Source organism: Pelodiscus sinensis, chromosome 11 (assembly GCF_052426305.1).
Source record: "Pelodiscus sinensis isolate ZL-2025 chromosome 11, ASM5242630v1, whole genome shotgun sequence".
NCBI classification, from domain to species: domain Eukaryota; kingdom Metazoa; phylum Chordata; order Testudines; family Trionychidae; genus Pelodiscus; species Pelodiscus sinensis.
The window spans coordinates 3,950,549-3,968,032 of NC_143062.1; the positions used below are offsets into that span (position 1 = coordinate 3,950,549).

Consider the following 17,484-nt stretch of genomic DNA (forward strand, 5'->3'; position numbering starts at 1 on the left):
GGCCTGGCACAAATTAAGCACTGCTTTAGGATAGCCAGTATAAATTTCTTACTGGAACTGGATCCCTCTGATTACCAGGTCAATGGGTTTTCTTTTTATTTTACTCTAAACTGTAGCTACACACAAAAAAATGTATAGAAAACACCATATCCATGTGAATACTGTAATTTAGGGAGACGTGAGTGACCAGTGCATGTCTGGGAGCTAGGAACAGGATGGGAGATTATTTCTTTTAAGGGGACTAGCAAATGTTAAGAATAGGTTAGTGCCCTCTTCAAAGTTGGTTTTATTTTTTCAGAGGGAGACAGTTCTGTTTTGTACTCTAGAAGTGTATTCGGCCCGCCTCACACTATGTGTTCTATTATGCACATGTACACATACACACAGAAACAGCTGCCTTGTTTTTCCTTCTAACATTTTGTGGAGCACTGGAACGCAGACAAGCAGGATGACATCACAAGTGCAGATGTGATAGCTGAGCAATCAGATGCAAGGGAGTTTTTCTTTGGACTGTTAAATAGCTATAGCTGAACAAATTTAAACACAAAAGTGAAGGAAAATTCTTTACTTGAGGAGTAAGCACTCCGCTCATTCAGTTAGTATTTTTTCCCTGCTTGCTTTTTTTACATTAGCTACGCAGGCACTGTCTACCCTGGAAGTCCAAGGAGTCCTGAAAAATTAAAAGGAAGTGGCAAGACCTTATAAAATGAATAATGAGAAAGGACCTTTTTTGAAGTTTGGCATTTATTGACATTTCTTTTAACACCATCCATAGTAATATTTAAGATCCCTAGCCCACTCAGTTAATATCTAATATCCACAGACCCCTTTCCCAAATAGGCTCCAGCAAAACCAGGGGAAACCGAATGAAAATTCCATTTTTAAATCCCCCTTTTTAAAAGCCGCCATTTTTAAATCCCCTTTAGTCCAAACTCCGTGCCCGCGGCTACACGTGGCACGGAGTAGGTAGTTCAAATGAGGATCTCTAATTTGAACTACCGGTACACCTCGTTCCACGAGGAGTACTGGTAATTCGAATTAGAGATCCTAATTAGAGATCCTAGGACTAAGTTTGTTCCACGAGGAGTACCGGTAGTTTGAATTAGAGATCCTAATTCGAACTACCTACTCCGTTCCGCATGTAGCCGGGGGCACAGAGTTCGGACTAAGGGGGACTTAAAAATGGCGGTGCAAGTGATATTTAAATCCGGGCTTCATTTGCAACTCCAGTTGCCCTCATTTGCCTACCTAGCTCGAACTAACGAGCTAGTGTAGAGCTAGTGTAGACATACCCTCTCTTACCACGCCGTACTGTAAATCTTCTTGCGCAGAGCAGGTGGGCAGTGTGGATGCTCTGCAGGTTCTTGCGCAAGAACCCGCCAGTGTAGACACAGCCAGAGAGAAGTTGGAAATGGGTGTATTCCTCCTTAGTTACAGCTTCTGGAGGCACCCACGTGCTGAGACAAGAATTAATTAATAATTACCCCAAAAAGGCAATCTCCTTACTGTAATTACCAGACAGAAGCAAGTCTGCTCTAGACCTAAGTAAATGAATATTTTAAAAACTCAGAAAGCTATGTTAAATGTGGGACACAGTTCATACTTGGTAAAATAATGTTTGTTGCTTTAACACCAAAAACTGAGAATAGTGCTGATAAAATAACATTCATTGTTTAATTTAAGACCCTCTGTCTAGAGGATTGCTCAGTAGAATTGTTGTTAGTGGAAACCGAGTGAAAATTCCATGCTGAATGACAAATGTGACTGTTCAAAGCCCTGTATGGCTCGTGACTGTGCCAGTATAAATCCCAAGTAGAACTCCAGCCACTGAGATCAGACTCTAGCCCACTTGTCAGATTTAATGGGTGAAGTGGAACAAAGTTGTAGATTCTGCCTATAATGGAGAAAAAAAGGTGCACTGCTTATTTTGTAATATTGGAAGAAGAAGGTGGTTGTTATTTCGTAACTGATAAATGCTGACACTTTTGAGAGCCTAGATGTGCTCAGGGCTTTTTCCCTTCTTTGGAATAGTGCCTCACTTGATTACTGATAGTTAGAAAATCCAGTGGCCTAGGGATCTCCAGCATTCGAGAGAGTCTGGTTTAACACATTTGGTTGGGGGCAAAATGCTCTAATTCATATTGAATTTACTCACTGCATTCCAAAATTACTTAAAGGGCTGGAGAACTTCAGTGTTACAATGAAGTAAGTTTCATTTACTATGATACTGACAATTAGCAACTGATGTATTTCTCTAAAGAGATTCAAGCCTCATGCTTCTATCACTGGTAACCAATTTGCATTTAAAATGTTCTTATGATATTAACCAGATAGTTTGGAATGTGAGAAGACAAAGCAAGCTTGCAAACTGTACTATAGTGCTTTTTTATATTTTACCTTCCTCTATTTATGAATTTATAGTATAAAAGTTTATTTTTAAAAATATTAAACCTACCTTTTTGGTAAATTTTAGCAAAGCCTATGGTGGATACATGGTACTTTGTATCATTAAACAAATGTCATTAAAATATGCATTTGGGAATTAGTATTTTTGTTTTCTTCTAATATACATACCCCACCACAAATTTAACAATTGCTGGAATCTTAAAACCAGTAATTTAAAAATGTATGTTCACCATCCTTCACTTGCTCGCTGACGTTGCATATGGTCTTCCATTTGTGCAGGAGTGGAATTTGCATACACTTCACATGCAAGTATTAACTGCATCCCTACACTCACTTGTGCTTCTGTCTGAATTCAAATGAAGATGATTCACACAGAAGGGTCCTACTGACCATTATGCCCAGAGGCTCATGCGAGAAATTACAGTGGACGCTTACATATTGGGAGTCTGTATTTTGTAGAGTGCCTCTCTGAGTTTTATAGTTAATGCACTGATACTTCTAGCTAGCTGGAACTTTGAAGATCATAGCTCGGAGTTTACTTTCTCCACAATGGGGTTTTTTCAAAACTACCACCACACGGAATCTGGAGCTCAGCTCAGTCACCTAATAAAATTAATTAGAGCAAGTCCTGTTCCCACTCTGACTCTCATGCACATTTTAGCACAAGTGGCATTGGAAGAAAGCTAAAGCAGTTTTAACAACTGATACAACCTTTTCAAACAAGGAGGCTAATACTGGGAGGTAGTTAGCACAATCGTCTTCCTGTCTCTTCAAAAGGAGTTGCACATGCCTTTTTAAGAGCGCCCTGCAATTGGCCTACAGTAACGTGGCTCTGCTGTAGTGCTATTGCTTAAGTGTTTGAGACTACTGTAAAATACACTAATGATTTTCTTAGTTTAGCATGGTGCTGTAATCTCTCAGGGGCAGGACCACAGTTACGACTTCCCTGTTACCCTTTTCTAAGCACTGTAATAAGTCCATAGGAACTTCCCACAGGGATGGGAAATCAAGCCTGAACACATTCTAATTTTCCACCCTTCAAATGGATGCCAAACTCACATTTTCAAATGTTTCCTTAACAGACTTCCTTCCTTATATGAGATATCGTGACTTCATGTTTAGAAAAAATGGCAAGATGGTAGGGTTTTCGATGCAATCATTTATATTTTGCCATTGGTATGCATGGTGCTTTGGAGAATTCTCTCTTATAACTGTAACCTAACTATGGTGCATAACAGTAAAGTGTTTCAAGCCTTTGAGAGATTTGATCAGGTTTTGAAATACTGTGATTCCGAGCCTACAAACTAGTAACTGCAAATGTCTAAAAGAATAAAAATCAATACCGGAGTATATTTGTGAAGTCCAGAGCCGCAATGGGAGGCCACAATGAGTAAAAACATCATCAGGTCTCATCTCTACACAGGAAAGGCTAGAACTGTTATAACAGTCTTAGCACCTCTGACATGTAGAGCAGTTCTCTAGTTTGTCTATAGCAGGCATGTCCAAAGTCCGGCCCGGGGGCCAATTGCGGCCTGTGTTCCGGTTTAATACGGCCCCCCAGGTAATTTGGCAATATCTATCTTTTAAGGCCCCCAACGAATCCATATGTATTGAGATGAATACATTGTAAAATCTCAGTTAATGTCAGTTGGTCTAAATCAGTTATAAATATATCTGGACACAACATGTATACTTGGTGTTATGTTCCTGTTCATATTTTTTGAACTTAAAAGTTGACAGACAACCTTTATTACCAATAATATGTAATGTACTTTACAATGTTCCTGACATATATTTCAGCTTCCTGGATTTTTTTTTCATCTGGCCTTCAGATATGAAAGGCAGAGTGATTTAACACCTGTTTAGATTTGTCATCCATGTGACGAAATGAAAAGTATGCCGTTTGCAATAAACTTTGCATAAAATAGTTAATTTGCATTTAATTTTAATGGTTCAAAGAATGTCAGGCAAAATGGTCGGCCCTCACGCATGTTCACTTCATCAAATCTGGCCCTCTTTGAAAAAAGTTTGGACACCCCTGGTCTATAGCAACCTTTTTCAAACTTGGGTTATGGAGCTGCCAAGCTAAGTCCCTGACAGGCCCACACTGCTTTGTTTCCTTAATATGTCTATAGCTACGGAGCCTTTCAGTTCCCATTGGCTGCAGTTCACAGTTTCTAACCAGACAAGTAGACAAAACTAGAACCATTATCTATAGGCTTGGAAGAGTTCGTGTGTTTTTTTAATCCGTAAATATTCATTTCATCAAGCACACACAAACCAACAAAAATATTTCCATTGATAATCAAAATGTTCAGAGAGGCAAAGCAAAAAAAGTAATGCTGCTTGAGAACTTTCAGATGCTTGATTAAATAATATATACTTTGTATATTTTGACATGTGACTTGATTGTGTGTATTTTAGGAGTTATAAAGCTTCCTTGTCTATTGTCATTAGAATCATTGTCTCCTCCTCATTGTCCGACTCCCTCCCCCATCTTTTTCCACATTTGTAAATCAATAACATTCCTGCTTTTAAGACACTGGCCTTCTTGTGTCCTGTACTGAAGTGGGCAATCCCTCCTCCTGCGGTCACTAGATGGCGCTGCTGCATCTCATTTCCTCATTCTCCGGTTTATCTCGCATTTTCATTATCTGTTCTGTCCAATTAGACTGAATCAATGGGGTTCTACAGTAGTTTTTAATTAAATGCTGCAGGTACAAGACATTGGTACATGGGTAACTGAGGTCCCATTTCCCACTGTCACAGTGTTCACTCACCACTGGGGGGACTCTGCCTCACCACCTAGTAAGCTCATTGACTCATAAGAGCCAGAAATATATCACACAGAAAAGATCTGGCCTTAATGCCCTTCCCCAAACAAATTCTAATATTTAATGCAAATCATTTGTTTGGAATCTAACTCTTATTGAAAGTAGGGGTGTGAAGGACTAGTTGCTCCCTCACCCCCTTGCTGCCTCTGTCAGATAGAGACAGCAAGGTGAGGGAAAAGAGGGAGTACTTTAAAGCGGCAGCATCGCAAGAAGCCCGGGGTCAGCTGCTCCATGCAACACTGCCATTTTGAATGCACTCAAAGAATGAGCAAACGTGCCTTTTGTACCGCAGCATTTTCACTTCTCTTTTCCTGTTCACTTTCTCATTCTGTTTAATACCTACCTCCTAGATGTCATTGTCTCTCTCAAACACAGCTGTCTGAAGCAAATACAAAATGGAAGACAGACCTTTTATAAAAATAGTCCCTCCCATGAGTGTGTTTATGTTCATGAGGAGGCAGATTTAAGATTACCTCAGGAGTGGGTCTAGCTCTAAGTGCTGTCAATCTGGATTGGTCCTGGAGAAGGTTAAAAAAACCCAAAAACCCAAGGTTGTTTTTCTTAAAGGCCTTATTGAATTTCATAGAGATGAAACCAAAAGGGCACTATAGAAATTATTCTAAAAACTGCAGAATGTAATAATGATCATCTTTCATCTACCCATACATAAAAAAGTTTGTTAACTTTAGAGATAAGGTTGCTCAGGTGCATTTCCTATTACCGTATTTTCCGGCGTATAAGGCGACTGGGCATATAAGACGACCCCCTAATTTTCTAGTTAAAAGATAGGTTTTCGTCTTATACTCACCGTATAAGACTACCCCCCCTTAAGAGGCCAACTGGCAGCGCCCCAGCGCCCCTCCACCTCCCCGGCTTTGCTCCCGGTGTCCCTGGTCTGCTGGAGACGGTCCCCAGCAGACCCGGGGCACCGGGAGCAAAGCTGAAGCGGCGGCGGGGTCCCGCGCCTCTGAGGCTTTGCTCTGGCAAAGCCTCAGAGGCGCGGGACTCCGCCACAGCTGCGGCTTTGCTCCCGGTATCCCTGGTCTGCTGGAGATGGTCCACAGCAGACCAGAGGCACCGGGAGCAAAGCCGACAGTCTGTGTCCTCCGGAGCGAGAAAAGCCCCGTTCCTACCTGCAAGTCTGTCTGTATACCCGGTGTATAAGATGACCGATTTTTGGGGGATGTTTTTTAGCATAAAAAGTCGTCTTATACGCCGGAAAATACGGTAATTAAATGCTAGGAATTCAAGAAAATTACCACTTCAAGCAAACTTAACATCCAGATCAATCCCACAAGCCTTGCACCACCTGCCTATTCCAATACCCAGCTCTGGCCAGAAGCTCTTTGTTTGAAACAGTCAGTGTTTGACAATGATGGGGCATTGTCATGTTTAATTAAGGGAACCCTGTTTTAAGTGAAAATATTTCAGTCATAACCATAGAGCTGACAGAGTGACTCTGTAATGAATTAAAGTCTAGAGGGTAATTCAAAATACCCAATCAGGTTAATCAAGGCCATTTCCCTTTCTGTATATAGTTCCTTTATCTGTAAGTCTGTTTTATTTCCCTTTTACTACTTTTATTCACTCTCCCTTGTCCATCTTTTTTAATGACAAAAACAAACTTTCACTGTCTGTTGCACTTAAAATCTGCTCAGAATACATGTTTATGACTCTCTATTCACTTACTCCATAAGCTAGAATTGCCAACTCTGTAACTATTCCAGGAAATTCCCCACCCCCCATGATGTAATGTCATTTTCTTAAAATAGCCTATTAGAATCTCCCAGATAGCTTTCAATACTCACCTGGAAATTGCTGCCAGTTCCCGGAGACTCCAGGTCAATCCAGGAGGGTAGACAAACATACTACAAGCCACCATGACACCCATAACCTACTACTGGAACAAAAACAAAGAACATAAGAACATAAGAACGGCCGTACTGGGTCAGACCAAAGGTCCATCTAGCCCAGTATCCTGTCTGCCAACAGTGGCCAGCACCAGGTGCCCCAGAGAGGGTGGACCGAAGACAATGATCAAGCGATTTGTCTCCTGCCATCCCTCTCCAGCCTCTGACAGACAGAGGCGAAGGACACCATTTTATCCCCTGGCTAATAGCCTTTTATGGACCTAACCTCCATGAAATTATCTAGCCTTTGAACAAGTCTTTGAACAAGTCCATTGCTGCATATTATCTTACTGTAAAAGCCAAAGTGACCATGCCTCTGCTCTGCAAGTGAAGTCAGGCCTGAAAAGAGCACCAGAGTAACACACTGGGTGGATTGACAACAGCTTTTCTCTATTGCCCTCTAGAGGATATGAATCTGGTCCTATACAAAGCTGACACTAAATAAATCCTCTGGCCCAGAGAGTGGTAGCTCTCCTACGTGACAGCCCCAGGTATATACTACCAGTTTCTGAATATACTGTATTAGTCTACAGGACCTTAGTTTAAAATTTTTTAAAAAAATATTTCATCAGTGGGTTCATCAGTTTGAAGGTTATAAAATCACATCTTAAAAAATCATTGTAGATCCCTCCCAACTACCATTGGGCATAATAGGGACACCAGTTTAATAATAATACAGAGGGTCCCATAAATACTAAGGACACCCCTGAATACAGGTTTTATATTTTAACTCTATTAATGTGCAAGCATTGCACAAAATGTACAAATTATAGTACACATAAGCATACAATCCCTAGGACTATAATACATATAATGTATAGCTTTAGTTGTAGTGCACATTTACTTTTGACCAACTTAAAAATGGTTTACTGTTACTACTCACCATAAATGTGATGGATGAAATATCTGTTTGAGCACAGACATATCATATTTGGAGTGACAGGTGATAGTTTGATTCTTTAAGTTGTTTTCTATACAACATTGCTGATGAAGATACTTTGATTTCATTCTAGTGAGTGATGAAAACTCATTTCCACACATGTAAATTGTAGCAAATGGCATCAAAAACTTGACAGCCCCGTGGGGAACTCTGCTGTCATTTGCATCCAAACAACTTTTGTTCAACCTCATTCTTAAGTCCATCATTAGTTGAGGACCAGGAGAGTCTCTTGCTCTTTCATTGACTAGTCTTGACAAGAAACATTTGTGAAAGGGTAGCAGATCCATCTGTTTGTGTTTCCCATTGAGAGAAGTACCCACATAATTATCTCACCAGTTCAGTGAGATGTTGCTTGCTATTGTGACTATGGTTTGTTCATTGTCAGAAATTCCTACATGTTTGGGAAATTTCAGTGTTATTTCCCTCCACACAGCAATTCCAGCTTTTTTGTCTTGGACTCAGTTTTCTCCTGAACATTGATGATGGTTGCCTTCAGCCCTTGAAAGCCTAGATTTAGCTCATTCAGGAAAGAGACTACATTTGACAAGTAGTCAAGTCATTAGAGCCAGGTCCGTCGCCCCATGACAGCCATCAAACTACTCTGTGGAGCAATAGCTTGATTTTCTTGCTTCCCATCTCATTACATAGAGCAGAAAAGATTCTGGAATTCAAGGGTTAAGCTTTTATGAAGTTTACCATCTTCACAGCATTTTCCAGCACCTCCTGCAAGTTGGTTGGCCTCCTTTTAGCAGCAACTGCTTCCCTATATACACTGCAAACCACCACATTACATTGGGAGCAACGGCTCTAATACTTATCTCTACTGCACTGTGCCTACCAGTCACTGGCTTTGTTCCATTGGCACAGATGCCAATACTTCATGACCAGGTGATATGTTGATTTATGAAGCTGTCAAGCAACAAGAAAGTCTCCTCAGTGGCTGTGCTAGTAGGCAGCAACTGGCAAAACAAAATGTCCTCCGGTAGTGCACCTTTGTAAAAGGTACGTATGTGTATACATAGGGAGAGGGAGGAAGGTGGATCTGTGCCAGTCAGTAACATAGGGAGCCTGCTTAAAAGCCAGCTCCCTGTGTGCACCAACTCCCACCTCCCCACCCCCCACTGCCTCCTATACAGAGGCCGCAGAGGGGAGGGGAAGGGAAGGGAAGAGAGGGCTGTACCCAGGCTCATCAGTTAACCATTTCCTCGTCCAGTTGAGAGCAAGTACTGGCAGCTAGAAATACAGGTCCCTGAGTTAGGATATCATTGGCCATTTCATCAATTTGATGTGACACTGTGTTTGATAATGGCACTAACTAAATTCATGTTGGGGCCTTCTGTTCAAACATCATGCATACTACAACTGCAGATGGTATTAATTCCTCTGCCATGGTGTGAGATTCCCCTAATTTTGCACCTTTGCGATTTACTAAGGACGATGCTTCAAGTGCCTTAATATTGGTGGCGGCAGCAGCAGAGTGCAAAACTTTCATGCTCAGCCTTAGCTGTGCCCACATCTATTTGAAAAATTCTGGGGGTTTGTCCTTGTGTTGCTCATGTTTTGTTTCCAAGCCTGTATAGAAGCGATAGGGTGATCACAGTCCTAAATCAGGTAGGACAGTCCTAAAATGTGCAGTCCCAGTCCCAGTCCCAGCTTGAATGACTCGAGAGGCATTTTTTCTGGATTTCCTGTGGTGCTGCTCCACACCTGTCCAAGACTCAAAGGCAGCACCAGCTTCCTCCCAGGGGAAAGGGGAGGCTGAGGTGGGCCTTAGTTTCCTCCATGCCAAAAAACCACAACCCTTGCTCTTCTCTCTCTCCCATTGTCCAGCTTCTGGCCTGGGTGGGGTGGAGCTGGGCAGTACTAAGGGCTGCCCAGGAAACTGAGCCCTGAATCCTCTGCTTTTCCTAGGCAGCATGCCCAGAAGAAAGAAGGCACTATGTGCCTTGAATAAAGCCAACAGACTTGAGTCACCAGCAGGAGGGATTGAACCTGGGACCTTAGGAGCCAAAGCCATGTGCATCTACCCCCCTCCCCACACACACACAACCTCATGAGCTAAAAGCCAACGGGCTCATAGCAAAGGGTGTAGAGCAGACTTCACGCTCCCCTTCTCAGTGGTGCTAGGTTACACCTGCAAGTTGTGCCCTTGGGCAGCCACCCAGGAGAAATTCAGGTGTCACTCAGCTGATTAGCAGAGCACCCATAACCAGCAGCATGTGTTTCTACTGATGGTGCACATACACACATGCGTTGGTGCACATAACATTCATTCTGCACTGGGATGGGAAAAATTAGAGGGAACATCAGTGGGGACACAGCCCAGGGGCTGTTCCCAGGCATGCCTGGTCCAGCTCAGGTGGAGGGTCTGGATTCCCCGCTATGGCCTGGGTGGCTTACTTTAGCCTGACTCCAGCTTCTGGCCTGGCTGGGGATAGAGCCTTATGTGAAGAGGAGTGACAGGGAAAGGTTCCAGCATGTGCCCTACTTTTGCAAAGAAGAGAGTATTTTAGGCTGGCACTTACCAGGCCTCCACCACACAACACATCCTACAGCTGAGGTTAATCACTATCTCCAGTCCTATTTCTTGTGTATTTTTGTCATATTTATATTTCCGGTACAGATCCTATTTGGTTCCTGGTGTCAACCTCTCACTTCACAGGCTGAGATCCATGTATTCATTCAATCATCATCTTGCCAGCAATTTCATCAGTGCACTTGTATCAGCCAGGCTAATTGAATCACTTTGCTTCTCCTTGTGATACGTTGTGTGCTCTTCTTAATACTCCCTGCCTTTAGCCAGCTGTCCCAAACATACAGAGCTACATGTACAACTACTCTCCCCCCCCCCTCCCCACACACACACAACCTCTGAGCGGAGTTCAACTGGGTAGTTGGCTAGGCACCTGAACCCACACTGCACCGTGATTGAAGGGGAGAGCACTCTACTGCAGTGTCTGTGTTCTTATTGGTACATCTGGAGATCAACCAATTACTTTATTTTATAACAACCAATTCCCACAGTTTAAAAGATTCAGCTGAGTAGCCTATAATGAAAATGCAGTAACTGAAATAAATACAATCCACCATTGTGCAATTTCTCCTGTTCCTCCCGGAGGCGTTTCACATACCACCGTTTGGGAACCCTGCAGAAGAGATACGGTTACTGGTGAGGAACTGCTCTCTCGTCTTTGGGGATGGCCGCTGTAGGAATTTATCGCTCATGTATGCTGGGCTGCATGTACTAATTAGTATGCAGGACAGCCCTCCCCCAAGGGAGCAGCGTACAGAATCCATGCAGTGGGGCATGAGCTGCAAACAGCATCTTGTAGCCTTTAAGGAAAACATTTGTCAAGTGTTTGTGGCCCTAAAAATGTGTACAAGGCAGCTGGCTACCTCATCAGGAAGCCTACTTGATGGTCCTTGCTCATGTCTCTATGGCATCAACAAGCTAAAGTGCCAATTCCACCTAAGCAAGACCAAGGCAAACTAATGGCAACGATTTTGGAGACTTACGAGTGTTACATTTCAGTAACATGCTTATATAGCTTTTCCAAGAATGGGGCAAGATTCCCTACAACTGTTATCAGCACTCTTTCTCAAAAGTTTCCACTGATGCTAACACTGGAGTGATTGCATTGTGTACACCTTCAACTCACCATAAAAACCTTCATTTAAAATATGGACAAATGTAAAAGAATGCACTGTGAAAGTAATTCATTTTCTTAAACAGACTGGATTACTATATAGGACAGCACTTAGGACTTGGCACGCTTCTAACATGGAGTCTGGGAAAAGAAAATAGATTAAAACCCAAAAACCTACAACCCCCCAAAAACCTTCAGTTTGCTCACAGGCAGATTTTAAGAGTCAAGTTGATCAAAAAATTAACTTAAAAACCCCTAAAATTCACTACAAATTAAGAGTAGAATTTCTTCAAATTGTGGATAATGAAGACAAATAATATCAGAAATATTCTTACAATTGGCACAACTTTGGCTTAAATGTAGTGAGTATAATGAAAGGAATTATCTATTTTGTATCATTTTATCTAGCCAAGAATTTCAAATTGAGAACTATTATTTTTCAGTTTATGAACCAATCCTGTGCAACTGATGGTTCACAGAGATTCAAAATCTATTCATGTATGTTTGTTTTAAATATTTGAATCCTGATGTTTCTATTTGTTTTCCAAACTTAAAGGAAGCACGGGTTCTATGAAAGAAGAGTGCACATAATTTGGGATTAACAATACTATCAGTTTTATTTCAGTAAAAATGAGTACAGGAGACACTTTCAAAAAGTACAAAAATGAAAAATAAAACATTCAGAGAAGTGAGAAGCAAGTTCTATTTTCTGCGAAAGCAGCAAGGAGCCCTGTGGCACCTTAGACTAACTGAAGTGCTGGAGCATAAGCTTTCATGGGCAAAGACCCACTTCATCAGATGCATGTAGCCTTTGCAGATTCAGACTAACACGGCTACCCCTCTGATACCTTCTATTTTCTGGGAACTCAAACACCAACCGTCTTCTAGTTGTTGTATTACTAAATTTTAAATCTGCTAATTCTACTGTACCTGCACAGTATTATGCTTATATAGGGTTTCTGGTAAACACTGCCAATCCAGCGTGACAAGTGTAGGAACCAGACACAGGTGAAAGAAGATACCAAAAAGAGATAATGGGGCAGAATAAGGAAAAAGCATCTTTCAAACCCCAGCATCTATAAAATGTCAGTTTTAGTGTTTGCCTTGGAAGTGTCTAGAAATGGTTGAACTCATGTCCCTGGTCTTTTCCTATGTCTGGTGTAATATTACCTTTGACTCCACAGTGCTCCATTGCATGTAGTTACCATGCAGATTTGTAAATTAAAGCCCTCTCCCACCGTGAAGCCCCATTTGGATATTTCCTTTGGGGATTTCTGCATCTTGATTTTACTTATCTGATTCCTAAACATGGCATCACCATATTTTAGTTTAATTTACAGTACCTGGGACACTGCCGAACTGTAGTAAATTGGTAAAGGCTGTCACAGCATTTAGGTGGCATTTATTACTTGTACAACACTTCTGTCACACAAGTTTGCATTCTTCACCTACCCCAAAACAGAAGCCCCAGAAGTCAAAGGGTTATATTTTTTGTTAGCATATCGCTTTTGTATGCTTTAAGTTAAAAACAGATCTTAACAAAATGAACAAATAAGACCTCTCAGACATGTAAACAGCTAAGAAACTTCAATGCTATTAAATTATTTATTTCCAGTTAAAGCTTAATTGACTTCAACAAGTAATAGAAAGTTTTGTTAGCAAGTGTACTGTGCTAAGTATTTTGCTAAATCTCTAATATGACTAAATGGTTTCCAAATAGCTGAAGTGTTTTATTTGAACAAGCTGCCTACATTGGTCTTGCATAAGCTGTACATCAGACTAAGTACTGAAAGAACTTCTGAAGGAGTGAAGTCTTCTTAAACATGTGAAAATTTCACACACACACACACACACACACACACACACACACACACACACACACACACACACACACACACAAAATTTTCTGGTGTTCTTCATCAACCGCCATACATTTCTCCATGATGTATGCTGAAGCCACTTTTCTTCATTAGGTGTTGAAGAATTCTGCAGTGTGTTTCAAATACTAAAATGTGGCAGAGCTTTAGCATAATTCTGGCATTAGTCTTTATGTATAAGCATGCTGTACACTTAGATGACACAGCTTGCTAAGGAAATAGGAATATGCCATTGGTCACAACAAAAAGAACCAGTAAAGACAAGCCATAAGCACAATATTGCTGCTATTCTTTTTCCAGTTGAGAAGCAGGAGGACTACTCCACTCAAATCAATGCAATTAAACCTGGAAGACTACATTCTGTTAACATTTATTGGCATTTATTTATGGCAACATTAGGAGTGACTTTCATCAATGCCAATGGTAGAGAAAGGATTAAAAAAAATCTGGAAAGAGTAATGAAAACACTGCTTGAAAAGACGGATATCTTCTTTTCCCATCACTCAATGACTTAACACCTCCCTCAATTTCATGTTGCTAATTTAAATGAAGATGTGGGGGGAAAAAAAAAAGTTGGCCAGAAGGTCTTTTCATTGAACACTGTTAGTATTTAGGTTCCTATTTAAGGTGAGCAGACCTAATGTGTCATCTGCATTTAAAAACACCCACTAAACCACACTTACAGATCCTAGGATCTTCATCTATAAAAAAAAAAAGAAGTCATGCATCTGACAAAGTGGGTCTTTTCCCACGAAAGCTTATGCTCCAATAAATCTGTTAGACTATAAGGTGCCACAGGACTCCTCGTTGTTTATGCAGATTCAGACTAACACGGCTACCCCTCTGAGTTTTATAAAAAAAAAAAAAAAAGATTCCAGTCCAGCGCTCATTCTGCATATGAAATTGCAAGAGAATTTGCACATCCTACAATTAACTGATATTTCTATATCCGTGGTCTAAAACTTGCTAGTTAGTTTGGTTATTTTGCTCATGCAGCACATGACATGTAAGAGCATGCTTTGCAAGTATATCTAAATTGTGATAACTAGAGCAAACTATAAATAATATTTCAGACAACAATCTTTGTATTAAAACAGTTAAAATGTTTTATAAAAATAGTAACAGACTTAATAAATTAAACCACTGTTTTTAAAAAAAGGAGCCATGGGAACAGTTACGTGTTAAGACAAAGATAGAGACAGACAGAAAGATGACATATGACAAACTCAGATGCATATGAAATCTAAGGTACACTAGTGACTACACTAGTTTGAAATTTCAAGTAAAATATTATGCATTCTTTGCACTGTTGCATCTCTCTGGTACCAACTGCATTATTTGCAGTTAAATACAACTGAAAAAGAAACATTAGAAACATGATTAATACATTTTAAAATACATAGAAATTCTAGTTTCTTCATAACATTACGACCAGGAGGTAATTAGAGTGAACAAGGCCACTTCTGCAGTCCCTTGTAAGAGACACCAGTTCAGAAAAGTGTTTTAAAACATTTAGGTTAAAGGGTTAAACATGTTAGAAAACAACATTTTGTATTATGCTGTAAACCCTGTTGTGGTTTTGGATGAGGAGCACTAGGTAATCCTTAAAAAGTTCTAGTATATTGATTAGGTGCAAAATTCTCCAGTTGGTAGATGAGATCTACAGCAGCATCAACATCTGGTACAATATGGTCTGGCTCTACCAAAGCAGGATCAAATCTAAAATCTCTGTGACCATGAAATACAGTCTCAGTTATACTCTCCCTGGTATCAGAGGGCACCTTTGTGTGAGGATTGTAAACCCCAGTACAAACAAGAACTGACCTACAATTGGTGGCAGCAGCAGGTGCTAGTTCATTTTGCCAAGTGTGGTCTATTTCATCATCCTGAGAAATAGTGGCAGACCTGATCCCAGCAGCAACTTTGGCCTGGATACGTCCTATGGAACCTTTTCTGGAATTCTTCTCTTCAAGGTAACGATTATAAAGGTTAGCACCATAGATATCCGTCATTAGGTTGTCCCTAGAAAGCGAAAAATATGGTTTCACTGGCAAAGTACAGTCCAATCAGCAGATATCAGATGTACTGAAATTTTTTTTTCAATTTTTTTTGTAAATAAAATTCCATCTCTCCATACAAATACAAGAAAATATGTGGTGAAGTCTTTGGTCATGATCTTCCTTCAATACACAGATAGGGGAAAAAAAGACAACCTAACAATAGCTATTTTTATTATTTTAATAATTCATGAAACATCATAGATATGAATAATTCTAATACAACCAGCAGGCCAGAAAAAGCACGCATTTAGTAGCAGTCCTTGCCAATAATATATACCAACGACCTAAAGATCAAACACCTTTTCCTAAGCATGGCCTACTTCAGAAAATAAAACTTAATTTTGAAAAAGGAATTATGTATACATTGCTCCAAATTCATGTAAAGAAACTATTGCATATAAAGTAGTTAAAGGAAATGTTATTGGTTTTCAAAGTCAAGCAAGCCTAAAATTGGGAAATGCCAGAATTAAATTTGTTCATACATCCCATAAACCTTCCTGCAGCTGGAAGTGAGGTGTTTTGGCAAGCTGTTAAAACATGCTGCACTGAGGAAAAAACAGAAGAAAATTGATCCTGATATCTTATAATTTGGGCAAATCTGAAGAGATTTATAGGTGGCCAGCAAAAGGCACTTCCCTCTGCCCATGATTATCCCTCTCTTAAATTTCAAAGTCCTGCTGTAAACCATGCCCAATCTTAAAATAAAAAAAATAAAAAAATAGTTCTGAAGAATTTTTATAATGGTGTTAAGCAACTTTAACATAGGGGTTGCTACCAATACACCTGTACTGAGAAATACAACATCAGTTAAACTTCAAGGAAAGGAGGAATTATAACATCAGAAAGATGTCACGATTTACCCTAAAATACTGAAAGCATCCTGGAAGGCCCTAATCTACTGAAAAAGGTTTGTTCACACAATGTCAGAAATTTGGTCTAGCAGAAAATATAACTTCTATGAATATAACAATAACTTACACAAACAGATTTTCAAAAAAAGTTTAAATAAAAGATTAGGACAAACTAGCAATAAGATAATGGAAGCCACAATTTTCCTTACTGTTATTTGTGTTGCAAACAATTTCCTAATGTGCATATTTGATTATCTTTTCCCTTACCCAATTGCATAAAGAGTTTGAATAGGCTTCTTCCAGTGTCTTTGTGCAGCCTGCATTCTAATAAGGTACTCTGCATAGTGATAAGTCAGTTCACTAGGCTTGCCCATCAAGGCCTCATATTTCAGTTCTTTGCCAGTGATCTTCTTGTAAATATTTTCCAAACAAACCATAAATGTTCCATGTCCAAATCTGGAAAGGAAAGCATTACAAACTGTATTAAGTACACAAAGAAAAAAATAAGGCATTTCAATTTCATGGACTTTTGCTGATACCTGTACTGTTAACTCTTGGAAACTGGTACTACTTGCAGATATTAGCACTACTTTAAAGTAGAGATGGGAAAACTGCCGAAATTGATAACTTATTAAACAATCTGTTTAACTGGCAGAGGTGTAGCGAAGGGGGTGCAGGGGGGCCAATGCCCCCGGGCGCCACACTAGGGGGGTGCCAGGCCGGGTGAGAGTGAGCGCACACTGCACAGGCTCACCTGGCATGGGCAGCGAGTTATATGGCCGTCCTGTCCCAGCCCCAGGCTGTCCCTGCCGTGTGCAGTGTTCAGTCTGCTCCCCCTTGCCTGCGCATGCTGTGCAGCATTTCCAGGTGACCGGGGAGATGCCCGGGCGTGACGTGACGTCACAGCCTGGGACTTTAAAAGTGGTCGGTGCTGCGTGGTGCCTGCCTAGCTTCCGGTT

The 17,484-nt window shown here is 40.6% G+C and overlaps 2 protein-coding genes and 1 long non-coding RNA gene across 5 annotated transcripts in view; 1 reads left to right on the forward strand and 2 right to left on the reverse strand.

Annotated features, from left to right (window-relative positions):
• Window positions 1-17,484, forward strand: part of RAB43 (RAB43, member RAS oncogene family) — a 66,488-nt gene that overhangs the window by 29,001 nt on the left and 20,003 nt on the right. The window lies entirely within an intron of this gene.
• On the reverse strand, window positions 715-10,112 carry LOC149523767 (uncharacterized). The gene is made up of 2 exons (XR_016350402.1): window positions 7,049-10,112; window positions 715-1,894 (listed from the first exon to the last, which is right to left on the reverse strand). It is a non-coding gene; the product is annotated as an uncharacterized LOC149523767 (long non-coding RNA).
• The window catches only part of LOC102454815 (haloacid dehalogenase-like hydrolase domain-containing 5), a 35,239-nt gene continuing 28,737 nt past the window's right edge, over window positions 10,983-17,484 (reverse strand). The window contains exons 7-9 of one of the 3 annotated variants that reach the window (XM_075939653.2): window positions 16,793-16,981; window positions 15,439-15,636; window positions 10,983-11,236 (exon numbers count right to left, since the gene is read on the reverse strand). In XM_075939653.2, coding sequence (XP_075795768.2) covers window positions 11,125-11,236; window positions 15,439-15,636; window positions 16,793-16,981 — 499 coding nt within the window. In that variant the 3' untranslated portion in view covers window positions 10,983-11,124. Of the gene's footprint in view, window positions 11,237-12,328; window positions 15,637-16,792; window positions 16,982-17,484 lie in introns of those variants that run through there. The other 2 variants (XM_075939657.2, XM_075939651.2) reach the window with 2 other exon arrangements.